General features: G+C 42.8%; 1 protein-coding gene across 3 annotated transcripts in view; it reads right to left on the bottom strand.

Annotated features, from left to right (window-relative positions):
- The window catches only part of usp24 (ubiquitin specific peptidase 24), a 213,772-nt gene that overhangs the window by 23,752 nt on the left and 175,807 nt on the right, over positions 1-14,213 (bottom strand). For all 3 annotated transcript variants that reach the window (XM_068036963.1, XM_068036962.1, XM_068036965.1), the window contains 5 exons: positions 13,386-13,489; positions 9,857-9,970; positions 5,152-5,248; positions 2,596-2,712; positions 1,756-1,845 (listed from right to left, as the gene is read on the bottom strand). In XM_068036963.1, coding sequence (XP_067893064.1) covers positions 1,756-1,845; positions 2,596-2,712; positions 5,152-5,248; positions 9,857-9,970; positions 13,386-13,489 — 522 coding nt within the window. The remainder of the gene's footprint in view (positions 1-1,755; positions 1,846-2,595; positions 2,713-5,151; positions 5,249-9,856; positions 9,971-13,385; positions 13,490-14,213) is intronic.

The raw sequence follows: 14,213 nt of genomic DNA on the forward strand, positions 1-14,213 counted from the left end.
CAACATTAACTAAACAGTACTTAGTAGGTAGCCAATACACTAAAGTACAGGGAAAGGTATTTCCCAATAACTTAACACACTCAAAAACCCTCGCACCACATTCATACGTTAGTGTTCTCATTGAAAAGGTACCCTTGCAGTCAAAAGTCCCAAACTCCTCCCAGCTGCAATAGGTTGGATCTCCCAAAGTCCTTCTCAAAGCCAATGTCCTCTTCACTCAATTCTTCCAAGCACATTTGATTAGACTTCATTTAATAAGGCAATCTCTGGTGACCCCATTGGTCTTTTCTCCTCTGCAAACCTCAAGCCTTCAAACTGGGTTCAAATCCTAGCAGCCTTTTGCTATGTCCATGATCGGAGAGCAGCTGTCTCCCAGAAACAGCCCAATGGCCTCTCTCTCTCTAGGCTGCGCAACGCTGTTGGTCTTCGTTTCTTCCTTTCAGCCTTCAAATCTGGGAAAGCCACTCAAATTTATCGAGATCAAAAGTCAATTGTCATTTCTCTTTACAATTCTCCGAGACCATGGCCGGAGTTTTACGTTGGGCGGGAGGCCCTGCCCACTGGCCGAAAAGTCGGGAGCAAGCCTGCCTCCGACAGGCCTGGGGATCCAGGCCAAGATTTTTCACTCCCCAGGCCCTTAATTGGGCGGGACTGCCATGTCTTTGAGGCAGGTAGTCCCACTTAATGGAACTGCTGGCCAATAAGCGGGCCAGCAGCTCTTAGACCCAGCAGCGCCACCAGGAGCAGTGGCTAATACTGGGGCTACACCCAGCAATTGGAGGCAAGAGGGAGGACAGCTCTGGAACTCAAGTTTTTAGGGCCTCGCCGGGGACAATCGGCGAGGCAAAGGGGGTTCATTGGGGTTGCAGTAATTAGAGTGTTGTGCTGGGGAAGCCCTCTGTGGGGCACAAGGTGCCCAAACAGGAGCGCCACCACCCCGCAAGAAGGCCGCCTGGTTTTACCAGGCGGGATTCTTGGGGCCTTTGCCGTCCGGCTGCCGAGGGTAAAATACCTGTAGCAGTGGGAGGAGGCCCTTAAGTGACAGTTAATTGGCCACTTAAGGGCCTTGATTGGCCTGGTGCAGGTGGGCCATTTGTCGCTGCCGGCCAGCGTAAAATTGCAGCGGGGTGGGAGGGGGTTGGAAATGGGTCCCCACCCCACCCAATTTTACACCCACCACCCTCCCCTACCACCATCCCCGCTCATTTGGGGGGTGGGGGGGGGGGGGAGGTGGTGCCATAAAATCCCAGCCCAAATGTCTGACCATAGCAAAACCAACTGGGCCTTCCTTTGATTCCAGGTGCTAAAAATTGCACCTTAAATCTGCATTTTAGAGCCCCCTCCCTGTTTACAATCTGAGAGCCTGGGAAAGCAAAATCCTTTGTCCTTTAGGTGGTACAATCTTGCACCCTGCTCGCAAAAGAGTCTTAGATCTGAGTTACTTGTTCTCATAGTAACCAAGACCTCTGGTTTGTCTCAGGGCAGAGTTTGTGTGAGGTCACATTTCCTCTGAATTACCATTTTACACTGGATTAAAGATCACAGTTTTCAAAATATAACAATCTACAAAGTCCAGCATTCATAACACAAGAGAAAGGCACAAAATGAAAAATGGACATTTTACTATATTGCTAGATTGCAATTACACTAGCATTTATTTCACGTGCTAACTCAAGGAGCACCAATTAGCTATACATAGTGTTCAATAATAAAGGTTCTATTTTTATCTATGCATGAAAAGAGCACCACACTTACTTGGTTGTTCTGTCTTGATGGACCCAGCAAGAAACAAAGCATACGTTTGAATGCAGAATGTTTGAATAGTAGCTGGCAGGCCTTGAAACCCTGAATGACAAGAAAGAGACTAAGAATAGAACAGCAAAAAATCACAAACAGTTCAACCTACTTAATAGTTTCACAGTTCACATGTGCAAGAGTCTCCTGGTCCCCTCAAAGTGGTTCAAAGTCACAATTCTCCATACAGTAAGGCACTAAGAATTGGATGGAGATGTGTTAAACTCACTCCTTTGAAAAAAAATTAAGAAAACAAAATTTTTAGACTTAATTTTCTTTTTCTCACTCATGCTGCTCACATGTACCAACCAGGAACAAGTTGCATGACACTTGACTTAGAAAAGGAAAAGTAGTTTGGGGGAGGAGGCAAGATGGAAGGGAAGTAAAGAAAAGCTGTCATTTACAAAACTAGTCCAAGTCCCAAAGGTTGTAAAACATCCAGGATTAGAGCTTTTCTTTTTATAAAAAAAAGGCCAATTTCTAGCTAAAATGCTGTGATAACAGATGCCCAGCAAGTTGCCGAAATTAAGCTTAATTTATTAGCAAACTGAAGCTGCACTACAACTTACTTCACAGCTCAGAGACATTTTCTTTGCTGAGTCCTTACCATAAAAATCACAACTGATCCTCAACTGGTAGAGTAATAACTAGCTAGAAAATAATATTTTCAGGCAATTCTATTCTGACTAGTTTTGCCCAAAAGTCCATAAAATCCTCATTAAATGAAAGCTTATCATATTGAGAGTTGTTGATGCGGTTCTTTTGGTAGCATAATTAAAATAGATCAGCTGCATACTTTACCTTCTGTACAAAGTTGTTGAAGAGGATGAAGTACTGGGAGCAATTTTTGCAATTCTCTGCTACGTCCTTGTCAAGTAAGGCAAGCAGCACATCCAGCAACTGGTCCAATCCTTTGAGCTGAAGAAACAAATAATCTTTCTAGTAACTTTCAACACAATTTAACAATTAAAACACACATACATTGTTAAAAATAAGTGGATACATTTCTTGGAATGGAACAAGAGATTATCCACTAGCTTGCATTATGTTCCATAGTATTTCTTTGTCCCCTCATGGAACATGTAGAACAGGGATGCCAAACTGTGTTTCCAACATCTTGGCACTTGGTGTGGTCCACATTCAGTAAAAGTTATTTGGACAGACTGGAGTAGAAATTGAATTCAATTTTCAGGGTGCAAAACGGGTGCAATGTACACAAATTTCTAGGTGTGAGGTTTTGTACCTAATAAGTGCTGATGGGATGTCTGCCACCATAGGTCAGAGGCTAGAAATTCTGCAGTGAGTAACTCACCTACAAGGCACAAGTCAGCAGTGTGATGGAATACTCTCCACTTGCCTGGACGGGTGCAGCTCCAACAACATTCAAGAAGCTCAACAACATTCAGGACAAAGCAGCCTGCTTGACTGGCACCCCATCCACAAACATTCACTCCCTCCACCACGACGCACAGTGGCAGCAGAGTGTACCATCTACAAGAAGCACTGAAGCAAAGCACCAAGGCTCCTTAGACAGCATCTTCCAAACCTGTAACCTCTAACAACTAGAAGGACAAGGGCAGCAGATGCAGGTGGTGGTGTTCCCATGCAAGTTCCCCTCCAAACCACACAACATCCTGACTTGGAACTAAATCGTCGTTCCTTCACTGTCGCTGGGTCAAAATCCTGGAACTCCCTTCCTAACAGCACTGTGGGTGTACCTACCCCTCATGGATTGCAGCGGTTCAAGAAGGCGGCTCACCACCAACTTCTCAAGGGCAATTAGGGATGGGCAATAAATGCTGACCTAGCCAGCAACGCCCACATCCCATGAACGATTAAAAAAAATGATCCTCACCGTTTTAGCATGTACCTAGCGGCTGCCTGAAATCAGCTGTGGATCAATTTAAATATGCAAAGTAGAGTCCTGCGCCTGTTTTAGGACTCTCGCAAAATGTGAGAAAAATTAGGGGAAGCATGCGTTGTGCAATCTCCGACTAATTTTTCCAGCTTTACAGCAGTCTAAGCAATGGGTCTTAAAAGGGACTGAAGAAATGGTTGAAGTTTTTTTTTAAAAACATTCTCTTCCAAGAAGCATGGAGGAGCAAGAGAGCTCCTCTAGCTTGAGAAAACTACTGTAGGCCCCTGCAAGCCTGTTCTTGGCCCTCCAGCATGATACTGCTCCCTAGATTGGAACTTGCCATTTAAAATCAGGGCAAGCAGTTACCATTGTGCAGCGAGACTCTTAAGTCTCTGTATTATTGTTCCTCATTGTTTCATCAGTGAAAACTAGCAATCCCTATTTAACCACTCTAAGGTCCCAAGTTTTATTAATCCCTTTACTTGCCTCTCCCCTCGCAGTGCTGCTTCCACTCATCACATTGCTGTTCCCAACTCTGCAAAAAATGCTGGGCTCCATACCCACCCAACCACATTACCCTCTCCCTCCGCCACCCCTCCCCCACCACCCATCCACTGGAGCCCCAATCTTCCGATCTCTCTATCCTTGGTCTCCCATCCCTGACTCCCCATTTTGTGACCACTATTTGCCAGTCTCCCTTTCTTTCCCAATTTTCCTTTGCAAGCTCCTAGACCCCCATCACCCGCTCCCCCTGTTGATACCTCCAAGCCCCAAGCTCTCAACACCCCCACCCAGTGACAGGTGTGGGGATGGGTAGGGGGTGTTCTCACTGCTGTGTGAAATTTTAAAAGCCTTAGTTCTCTTGGAAGCAGTGCCTGGGAGACTCTGCAACTCTAAATACAGCAACCGCAGGGCAGATGAAACCATTCCACGGGCAATATGTTTGATAGTCTTAATGTAGCAGGTGCCAGTTCTAGTCCCCCAGAAAGCCAATGCGTTACAGGCATTTTAGACATTAAAGGTGCAGAGTAGAACGAACTTTACCCTGCAACCGACCCTGACCTGGGAATAACTGGATGCTGGCACAGGCTATTAAAAGGGGAAAGTTTTGCCATTTTTCAGTACTGACATTCACCTTGAGGAGTTTTTTAAAAAAAGTCAATTTACTATTTGCAATGCTTTTCTTCAGGTATTACTAAAATAAAATGACAGATTGTGGCAGAGACAAATGAGACAACAAAATGAAAGATACATACGTTTATTATTTTCCACCATTAATTTTAAGAGGAGATCCATCCCTTGCTAGAATTATTAAATTAGTCAGTAACAGAGGATTAGGACTCAATTTAATAAACATTGTGCAAGCATTGAGTTAATTTGAGACCATATGACATGCCATGCAAGACAACTGTTCACAGCTCTACATGACACAAACACATGCCCAGTACAACTTTTTTTTTTAAACCCAAATTAAAAACAGACATGTGTAATTTACTAACCTTTTCCTGATAAAGCAAGGCACTCTCGAGGGCTTTTTCGAGGATGGTAGCAACAGTTACGCGAACCTCCCGGACAGAACACTCCAGAAGAAAAATCCTGACGTCCACATGCAGAGAAAAATAACATGGACTTTGTTATGTCATCTCCTATTTCTCTGCCCCTCATCCCCTATCCCCCCTCTGATTGCCTGGATGGTAGGAGAGCACAGGTGACTAACATTAGAAGGGGTTCCTCTTGAGTTAACAAATCACACAGTGTTACCGTCAACTGCAATGCTATTAGAATGTTGAGATCAGTGTTTTGAAGAGAAGACAGATTCAGCTTGGATCAATTAGGTTGCTCATTCAAAAATTCTGTTTAAGGCACATCACTGGTGCAAAGTAAAGGGAGATTTCCTTTTCATTTGGCTGTGCTATTCCAGATCTGAGATTTTGCACGTCAGAAGTGACCAAGATCTTTGTCTTTAAGCATGCACCATGGAGCTTTAGCAGCTGCATCTAAAGTTTAACTGCATCCCTGATCAGAGTCGTACAGCATAGAAACAGGCCCTTCGGCCCACCGCGTCCGTGCCGACCATAATGCCTATCGAGATCAATCCCACCTGCATGCATTAATTCCATATCCCTCTATGCCTTGCTCATTTAAGTACCTGTCCAGATGCCTCTTAAATGTTGCTACTGTTCCTGCCTCCACCACCTCCTCTGGCAGCTCATTCCAGATACCCACTATTCTTTGTGTGAAAATTTTACCCCTTTGATCCCCTTTAAACCTCCTCCCTCTCACCTTAAATCTATGCCCTCTAGTTTTAGTCACCCCTACCATGGGAAACAGACTCTGGCTATCTACCCGATCTATGCCTCTCATAATTTTATATACCTGTATCATGTCCCCTCTCAGCCTCCTTCGCTCCAGGGAAAACAGACCCAGCCTATCCAATCTCTCTTTATAAATTAAGCCCTCCAAACCAGGCAACATCCTTGTGAATCTTTTCTGCACCCTCTCTAGCTTAAATCACATCTTTCCTGCACTGCAGCGACCAAAACTGCAGTACTCCAAATGCGGCCTAACCAACGTTATGTACAACTGTAACATGACGTCCCAACTCTTGTACGCAATGCCTCGGCCGGTGAAGGCAAGCATGCCATATGCCTTTTTCACCACCCTGTCTACCTGTGTTTCCACTTTCAGGGAACTGTGTACTTGCACCCCAAGGTCTCTCTGCTCAACAACATTCCCCAGGGCCCTGCCATTCACTGTATATGTCCTGCCCTGGTTTAACTTCCCAAAATGCATCACTTCACACTTGTCTGCGTTAAATTCCATTTGCCAATCCCTTGCCCACTTTCCCAGTTTATCTATATCCTGTTGTAACCTTAGACAACCTTCTTCACTGTCCACTATACCACCAATTTTGGCGTCATCTGCAAACTTACTAATCATGCCCCCTACATTCTCATCCAAGTCATTAACACATATGACAAACAACAGAGGGCCCAGCACTGATCCCTGCGGCACACCACTGGTCACCGGCCTCCAATCTGAAAAACAACCCTCCACTACCACCCTCTGCCTCCTATCAACAAGCCAATTTTGTATCCAATTGGCTAGCTAACCCTGGATCCCATGTGTTCGAACCTTCTGAACCAGCCTACCATGTGGGACCTTGTCAAAGGCCTTGCTAAAGTCCATGTAAACAACATCCATCGCCCTGCCCTCGTCAATCCGGTCACCTCCTCAAAAAACTCAAATTAAATTCGTGAGAAATGATTTCCCACGCACAAAGCCATGCTGATGATCCCTAATCAGACCTTGCCTTTCCAAATGCATATAAATCCTGTCTCTCAGAATCTCTTCTAATAACTTTCCCACCACTGATGTAAGGCTCACTGACCTGTAGTTCCCTGGCTTATCCCTGCTATCCTTCTTAAATAAAGAAGGGCACAACATTAGCTATCCTCCAGTCTTCCGGTACCTCACCTGTGGCTAACGATGATACAAAAATCTCTGCCAGGGCCCCAGCAATCTCCTCCCTTGCTTCCCATAGCATCCTACGATACACCTGGTCAGGCCCTGGGGATATATCCACATTAATGCGCTTCAAAACCTCCAACACCACCTCCTTTGTAATGTTGATGTGCTCCAGAATATTGCTGTTCCCTACCTTGAACTCACTAGCTTCCATGACCTTCTCCACAGTAAATACAGACGAGAAGTATTCATTTAAGATCTCGCCCATTTCCCGTGGCTCCACACATAGATTACCACACTGATCCTTAAGGGGACCTACTCTCTCCCTAGCCAATCCTTTACTCTTAATATACTTATAGAATCTTTTAGGATTCTCCTTTATCTTATCTGTCAGGGAAATCTCATGGCCCCTTTTTGCCCTCCTAATTTCCTTAAGTGTACTCCTACATCCCCTATTCTCCCTGAGGGACTCGCTTGATCCCAGCTGCCTATTCTGACTTATGCCTTCTTTGTCCTGACCAGACCCTCAATATCCCTAGTCAACCAAGGTTCCCTAAACTTGCCAGCCTTGCCCTTCCATCTAACAGGAACATGCCAGCCCCGAGCTCTTCCTATCTCACTTTTAAAAGCCTCCCACTTGCCAGACGTCCCTTTACCTGTAAACAGCCTCTCCCATTCAACTTTTGAGAGTTCCTGTCTGATGCCATCGAAATTAGCCTTCCCCCAATTTAGGACTTCAACCTGAGGACCAGTCCTATCCTTTTGCATAACTATCTTGAAGCTAATAGAGTATGGTCACTGGTCCTAAAGTGTTCCCCCACTGATACATCAACCACCTGCCCAGCCTCATTTCCTAAGAGGTGGTCGAGTGTATCCCCTTCTCTAGTAGGGCCATCCACATACTGCTGCAGAAAACTATCCTGGACATACTTAAATTCTTCCCCATCTGATCCCTTAGCACTAAGGTTGTCCCAGTCAATATTAGGGAAGTTAAAATCACCTACTATTACAATCCTATAATTCCTACACCTATCTGTGATTTCCCTACATATATGCTCCTCCAATTCCCTCTGACTATTGGGGGGCCTATTGTATAATCCCAAAGTGATCACCCCTTTCTTATTTCTAAGTTCGACCCATATGGCCTTGCTGGACGTTCCCCCCGGGATATCCTCTCTAAGTACTGCCTTGATGTCCTCCCTAATCAATAGTGCAACTCCCCCTCCTCTCTTACCTTCACCTCTGTCACGGTGGAAGCATCAATACCCCGGAACACTGAGCTGCCAGTTCTGCCCATCCCTCAACCACGTTTCTGTAATAGCTATAATATCACAATCCCATGTACCGATCCATGCTCAGAGCTCATCTGCCTTACCTATAAGGCTTCTTGCATTAAAGTAAATGCAGTTTAGCCTACCAGACCTTCCACGCTCCCTGTCCTGCCCCTGCCCGGCCTGCCTACTGGACTTGCTTGCTTTAACCTCTACATATGCCTCATTTGGTCATTTACATATATATCTAAAATTGCTGATACTAACAGGACTTAGGACTCTGAATTAGGATTTGGGAGACACTGATGATTCCTAGTTACAGTGCAATTAAAACTCAGCAGTGTGGCACAAAGCTGGAATGAAACTCAGGATTGAAAGCATCATATAAGCCAGGATAAGTTTGCTTCACAGGGTTTAATTTGACAACATGCCTTAGCTTGTTTGCAATAAACACACATCCTGTCCCCACCCCTTTTTGAATGATTATAGCCTAAGTGTCCTTTAGCATAGATGGGCTGATGTTAGCTCATTGTTACCACGTGAGCCAATTAGCCAATCATAAAGATCAACACTCTGAAGGACCACCTCCATTGATAAGACTTTTAACTGCTAAACACTTATATCGGTGAGCAAATTAACATTCACATTCAAATCCAGAAAGCAGAATACAGACATTAACTGGAGATCAAAGTGATCAGGCTTCTCTGTGTAGACATTCTCTTACTTCACCAAGGATCTTTACAAAACATATGTATCACTGCAATGAGTCAATGTGGAATACTGTAACTATAACAGTCAGACACAGCTAAAACATACATCTAAATAATCAGCACATTTTTAACTCCAAAAATAACTAATTTGCACTGATATATTTAAACATTAACTAATGCATTATATTGATCAGAATGAAATTATATTTTGCCATATTTAAAGAATAAATTTCATCAGGGCTCCTTTAAATGTTGCTAAAAATGTCAGAAGATCAGTTTAAGTAATTGCACTGCTGGTAGAAGTGTAGGTTCCTGAAGACATTACTGACCATGAGTGGGATGAATGCAAATTAATATTAAGTCATTAACACTGGGCTTTTGTTTCACCTGCAGTCAACCTTAGTATCGTTCCCATATCCTCAGCAATTAACAGAAAGATAATCTGTATCTTTCTAAATATTAATAGCAAGATTTTGAGTCTCTTGCCTCCCCAATCCTCCCTCATAAACACCTGTATCAGCGTCACGCAAATCTAAACAAAAAATCTAAAACACTATGAGCCAAATAGAATTACTAACTTGGAGCAATAGGATTTAGAAAGAGATGCATCATGCAGCTACACACCTATTACAACTTCAAGATGTTACTTCACAAGTTAGCAAGTGTTGTTCCTTAATACATCCTTTAAAGTCACTCAAAAGAAATGAGAACATTTATCAAAATCCCTGGGTTAGAAGCCTGTGTTTTCGACTCACTTTATTAGCTCTCTGCCCTCAGATCCAATCAGGAATTCAATCAGCCACTGGCATGCCTCACAACTACTTGAAAGCAACCGCTCGATGAGAGTAATCCATTCTCCTGTGTCCACCCTGCAATAAAAATCAAAATCCCCACATGCTGAAAGGGTCAACATACCAACTATTATTAAAGCCAACTGTTAACAGACAGCTAAAAAACCAGTTCAGTAAAATTCATAAAGAGGTCAAGTGTGGGAGTTCCTAGCATATTTAAAAATGAGAAGAGGCACACACAAAACTAAATGCAAAGTGCTTTTATAGTCCTCTCACATCTGATATGAATAGATATTTAATATTCTACTGAAAACATTTCTCAGAATAATTCCTTTGCCAAAGGATGCATGGAGCAGAGTTAGAGACTTAGTGGAAAGCCAGAGCTCCTCAGCTGAGACCTGACCAGGATGTTGCGACATGACTAATGCACAATGAGAGAGAGATCTCCTTTTACCAATTACCAGAAAACGAAGAGATTTAATCTCTTCTGGGCAACTTCTTTCAATCTTTGGAGGAAATAAATTTAAATAAGCGAAAGTTAAATTTTAAAAAGACTTTAGGAAGAAATGTTTTATTCGAAGATTGGCTATTATTTGGAATAATTCCCTAAACCAGGGTAGTAAAAGTATATATAAAAACAGAAAATGCTGGAAATTCTCAGGCCAGGCAACATATGTGCAGAGTCGCTGGGTCAAAAATCTGGAACCATCTTCCTAACAGCACTGTGGGTGTACTTACACCTTGTTGACTGCAGCTGTTTAAGACGGCAGCTCTCCACCATCTTCTCAAGGGCAATTAGGGATAGGCAAGAAATGCTGGTCATGCCAGAAACGCTCACATCTCATGAACGAAGAAAAAGACACAAACCAAGTTAACCTTTCAGGTTATCATTTCCAGCATTTTCTGTTTTTAATTCAGATTTCCAGCATCTGCTGTTATTCAAATCACAATTAGATGCCACAATGGGCGAGCTAGATGAGCTTTGGTGTACCGAATGATCTTGTCACATTCCTGACTTTCCGGTCTCTTTATTGCATGCAAACTTTCTAGAATGGTAAAAACCATTTTGAGAGATTGTCTTCCCCTGCCCTGACAGTCCAAAGATGAAAACACAAGTGAAGGAATTTACTCCTAATGAAAATTTCTCCCACCAATGGTGACTTACACTCATCTCTTGTAGTAGAGGACCAGCAATACAGCACAGGCTGGAGGGCCACAATGAAGCAGTTAGAGACTCCAATATACATCTGTCTCATCTCTATGAGATGAGTGGAAGGGATGTTTGCAGAGGAAGGGATGGAGTGTAATCTTTTACTCTTCTCGAAGTTCAATTTTTTGAAGGGTGTGGAGTGTTCAAGTTGCAAGATGCCTTCAACTGTAAAGTGGCCTCGGCTATTTACAATCTATATTAATGACTTAGACAAAGAGACCAAGAACAATGCATCCAAGTTTGTGGACAGCGCTAAGATAGATGGGATTGTGAGCTATGAGAACACAGAGATACAGACAGGTTAAGTGAGTGGGCAACAAGGTGGCATATGGAGTATAATGTGGGAAAGTTTGAAGATATTCACTTTGGTAGTAAGAACAGAAAAGCAGATTTTTTTTTTAAAAAGGCGTGAAACGTCTAAATGTTGGTTTTAGATGGGCTTGGGTGTACTCACACAACGAATACAAAGTTAACATGCAGGTACAGCAAGCAATTAGGAAGGCAAATGGCATGTTGGCCTTCATTGCAAAGTGACTGGAGTACAGAATATGGAAGTCTTGCTACAATTGCATAGGGCTTTGATGAGATCACACCTGGAGTACTGTGCACAGTTCTGGTTTCCATATTTAAGGAAGGATATACTTGCACTGGAGGCAGTACAGCGAAGGTTCACTAGATTGGCTCCTGGAATGAGAGGGTTGTCCTATGATGACAGGCTGAGTAAATTGGGTTTATACTCCCTCAATAATGAGAGGTGATCTCATTGAAACATGCAAGGTTCTGAAGGGGTTTGACAGGGTAGATATTAAGAGGCTGTTTTCCCTGGCTGGGGAATCTAGAACATGGAGCAAGTCTCAGGATAAGGGGTCAATCTCTTAGGACTGAGATGAGAAATTTCTTCACTCAGAAGATTGTGAATCTTTGGAATTCTCTACCCCAGGGGTTTGTAAATGCTCCATCATTAAGCATATTTAAGGCTGAGATAAAAACAAAATACTGCAGGTGCTGGAAAGCTGAAACAAAAACAGAAAATGCTGTTGAAAGGTCAGACTTGAAATGTTAACTCTGTTTCTCTCTCCACAGATGCTGCCAGACCTGCTGAGTATTTCTAGCACTTTGTTTTTATTTAAGGCTGAGAGAGTCAGTTTTTTTGATTTCTCTGGGAATGGGGTGGAAAAGTGGAGTTAAGGCAGAAGATCAACAATGATCGTACTGAATAGCGGAGCAGGCTCGAGAGGCTATATGATCTATTCCTGCTCCCATTTCTTATGTAATGAAAGATTAGAGAAAAGTAGGCCTTTCAGTCCAGAAAGACCTTTGAAGTAGGCCATCTATATATACTTAAGGCTTTGAACCTGGGTGTGTCCGACATGTCTGAAGGGCACGAAGCATGCTGATGGGCTGAAACTTTACATTTTCCTTGCCTTACACACGTTCTCAAATACTGTGGCCTGGACTACCTGTAAGTAACTCCATGAGATGTGTACTATTGAAGTATTGAATGATGTAGGAAAATTCTGGGCTCTCTTGCCTGCAAGAAAAATCAGGCCAGTAGGACATACATTTAATTTAGTGAAAAATAAATTCAAAATAGATCTTAGGAGAAAAACTTGATTCAAAGAGTGATAATGCATTGAATGATCCACCAGATAAATAAGTGCAAAGACATTCGTTAGAGGAAGCTTGAAATACAGATGGATAACAGGCTAGATGAGCTTGACATTTTCTTGTGTTTAATGAATAAAAAGTCATATCAAATCCAATGAAGTACTGAAAATTAATTTTCCTTTTGACTCATTTTCAAATAACAGTTTAAACCCCTATGCTGGTGGAGGTGGGATCAGACCTGTCAGCCAAAAACAATGTTCTGACTGCCAGACTTTTATCTGAATTGTATAATCAAGGTGGTTTCAGTTTCACAGACCACACCTGACGGTAGGTTCCATGCTATGATCAAGTAGGAGACAGTGAAACATAAAATAGAGCTCCATGCATTGATTCATATGGATCAGGAGGTCTCAAGTTCAATCGCCAATTCAGCTAGCAGACCAGTCGGAGTGCTATAATTGACCTCAATGCCCTCAGGTTGAGAGGGGTGGAAAAAAAAAATCAGCTGGGATTCCTGCCCCTGATCACTACCTGATGATTCCTTCTATCTATGAATGTCGAAAGAGGAAAAGAAACAGGCTAAAGCATGGAGCCTTCTGTGATTGAATAGCCTCCCAGTTAAGTTCCCAAAATGAGACGAATCCATCAATAAATGCTCTGTGGTCATTTTCATACCTGAGTTTTTTCTTGGTTCGCAAATAGGTTTGGAAGAGGAACTGGATGGCAAGTTTCATGCTGACCTTCGCCATGGTTTGGTACATAGGGTGCTTCAGTTTAGTCTACGGGGGAAAAAGTGCATCAGAACGAGAAAAACACATAAAAAAACTAATTGTAAAGAAATTAAAGTGCCAGGAATTAGAACATGGGCTAAATTTGAGCATGCGTCCCGGGGTGAAAGCACCGTCCTCATACAGTGCTCATTTCACTCAGCTTTTGACAATTTGGTTATACTTGTTTTAACAACCAAAGATAGATTTCCTTCAGAGGACCTGCTTTGACCATGAGACATACAGCTTCCTCACTATTCATTGCTAACTTTGGTTAATGACACAAGCCTAGACATGCACAGGCCATAATGCCCATCAGGAACATTGTGCATACTTGATTAATTGTAATATTTGGTTATAAGGAAACAGAAGTTTTTTCTGCAAGGAGACAGACTATGTTGTAGCACCATGGATACAAGCAAAAGGTGAAACTAATCCTGAGGTGAAACAGGGAAAATAAGAACTTGCATTGATGCAAGTCTTACCATGCCCTCATATTGATTCCAAGTGCTTCACAACCAATTAATTATTTTTGAAGAGCAATGAATGTTATGTAGTTAAATACAGCAGTCAACTGCACACAGCAAGATCCCAACAAATGTGTTAATCTGGGTCTCAAGAAACAATTTAATCTGTTTTTTGGGTGGGATGGGCCAGAATACCATGAGCACTCCCTACTCTTGTTCCAATACTTTCATTGACTTTTTTCTGTCCACTGACTTACAGACACAGCCCA

Source organism: Heterodontus francisci, chromosome 8 (assembly GCF_036365525.1).
Source record: "Heterodontus francisci isolate sHetFra1 chromosome 8, sHetFra1.hap1, whole genome shotgun sequence".
Lineage (NCBI taxonomy): Eukaryota > Metazoa > Chordata > Chondrichthyes > Heterodontiformes > Heterodontidae > Heterodontus > Heterodontus francisci.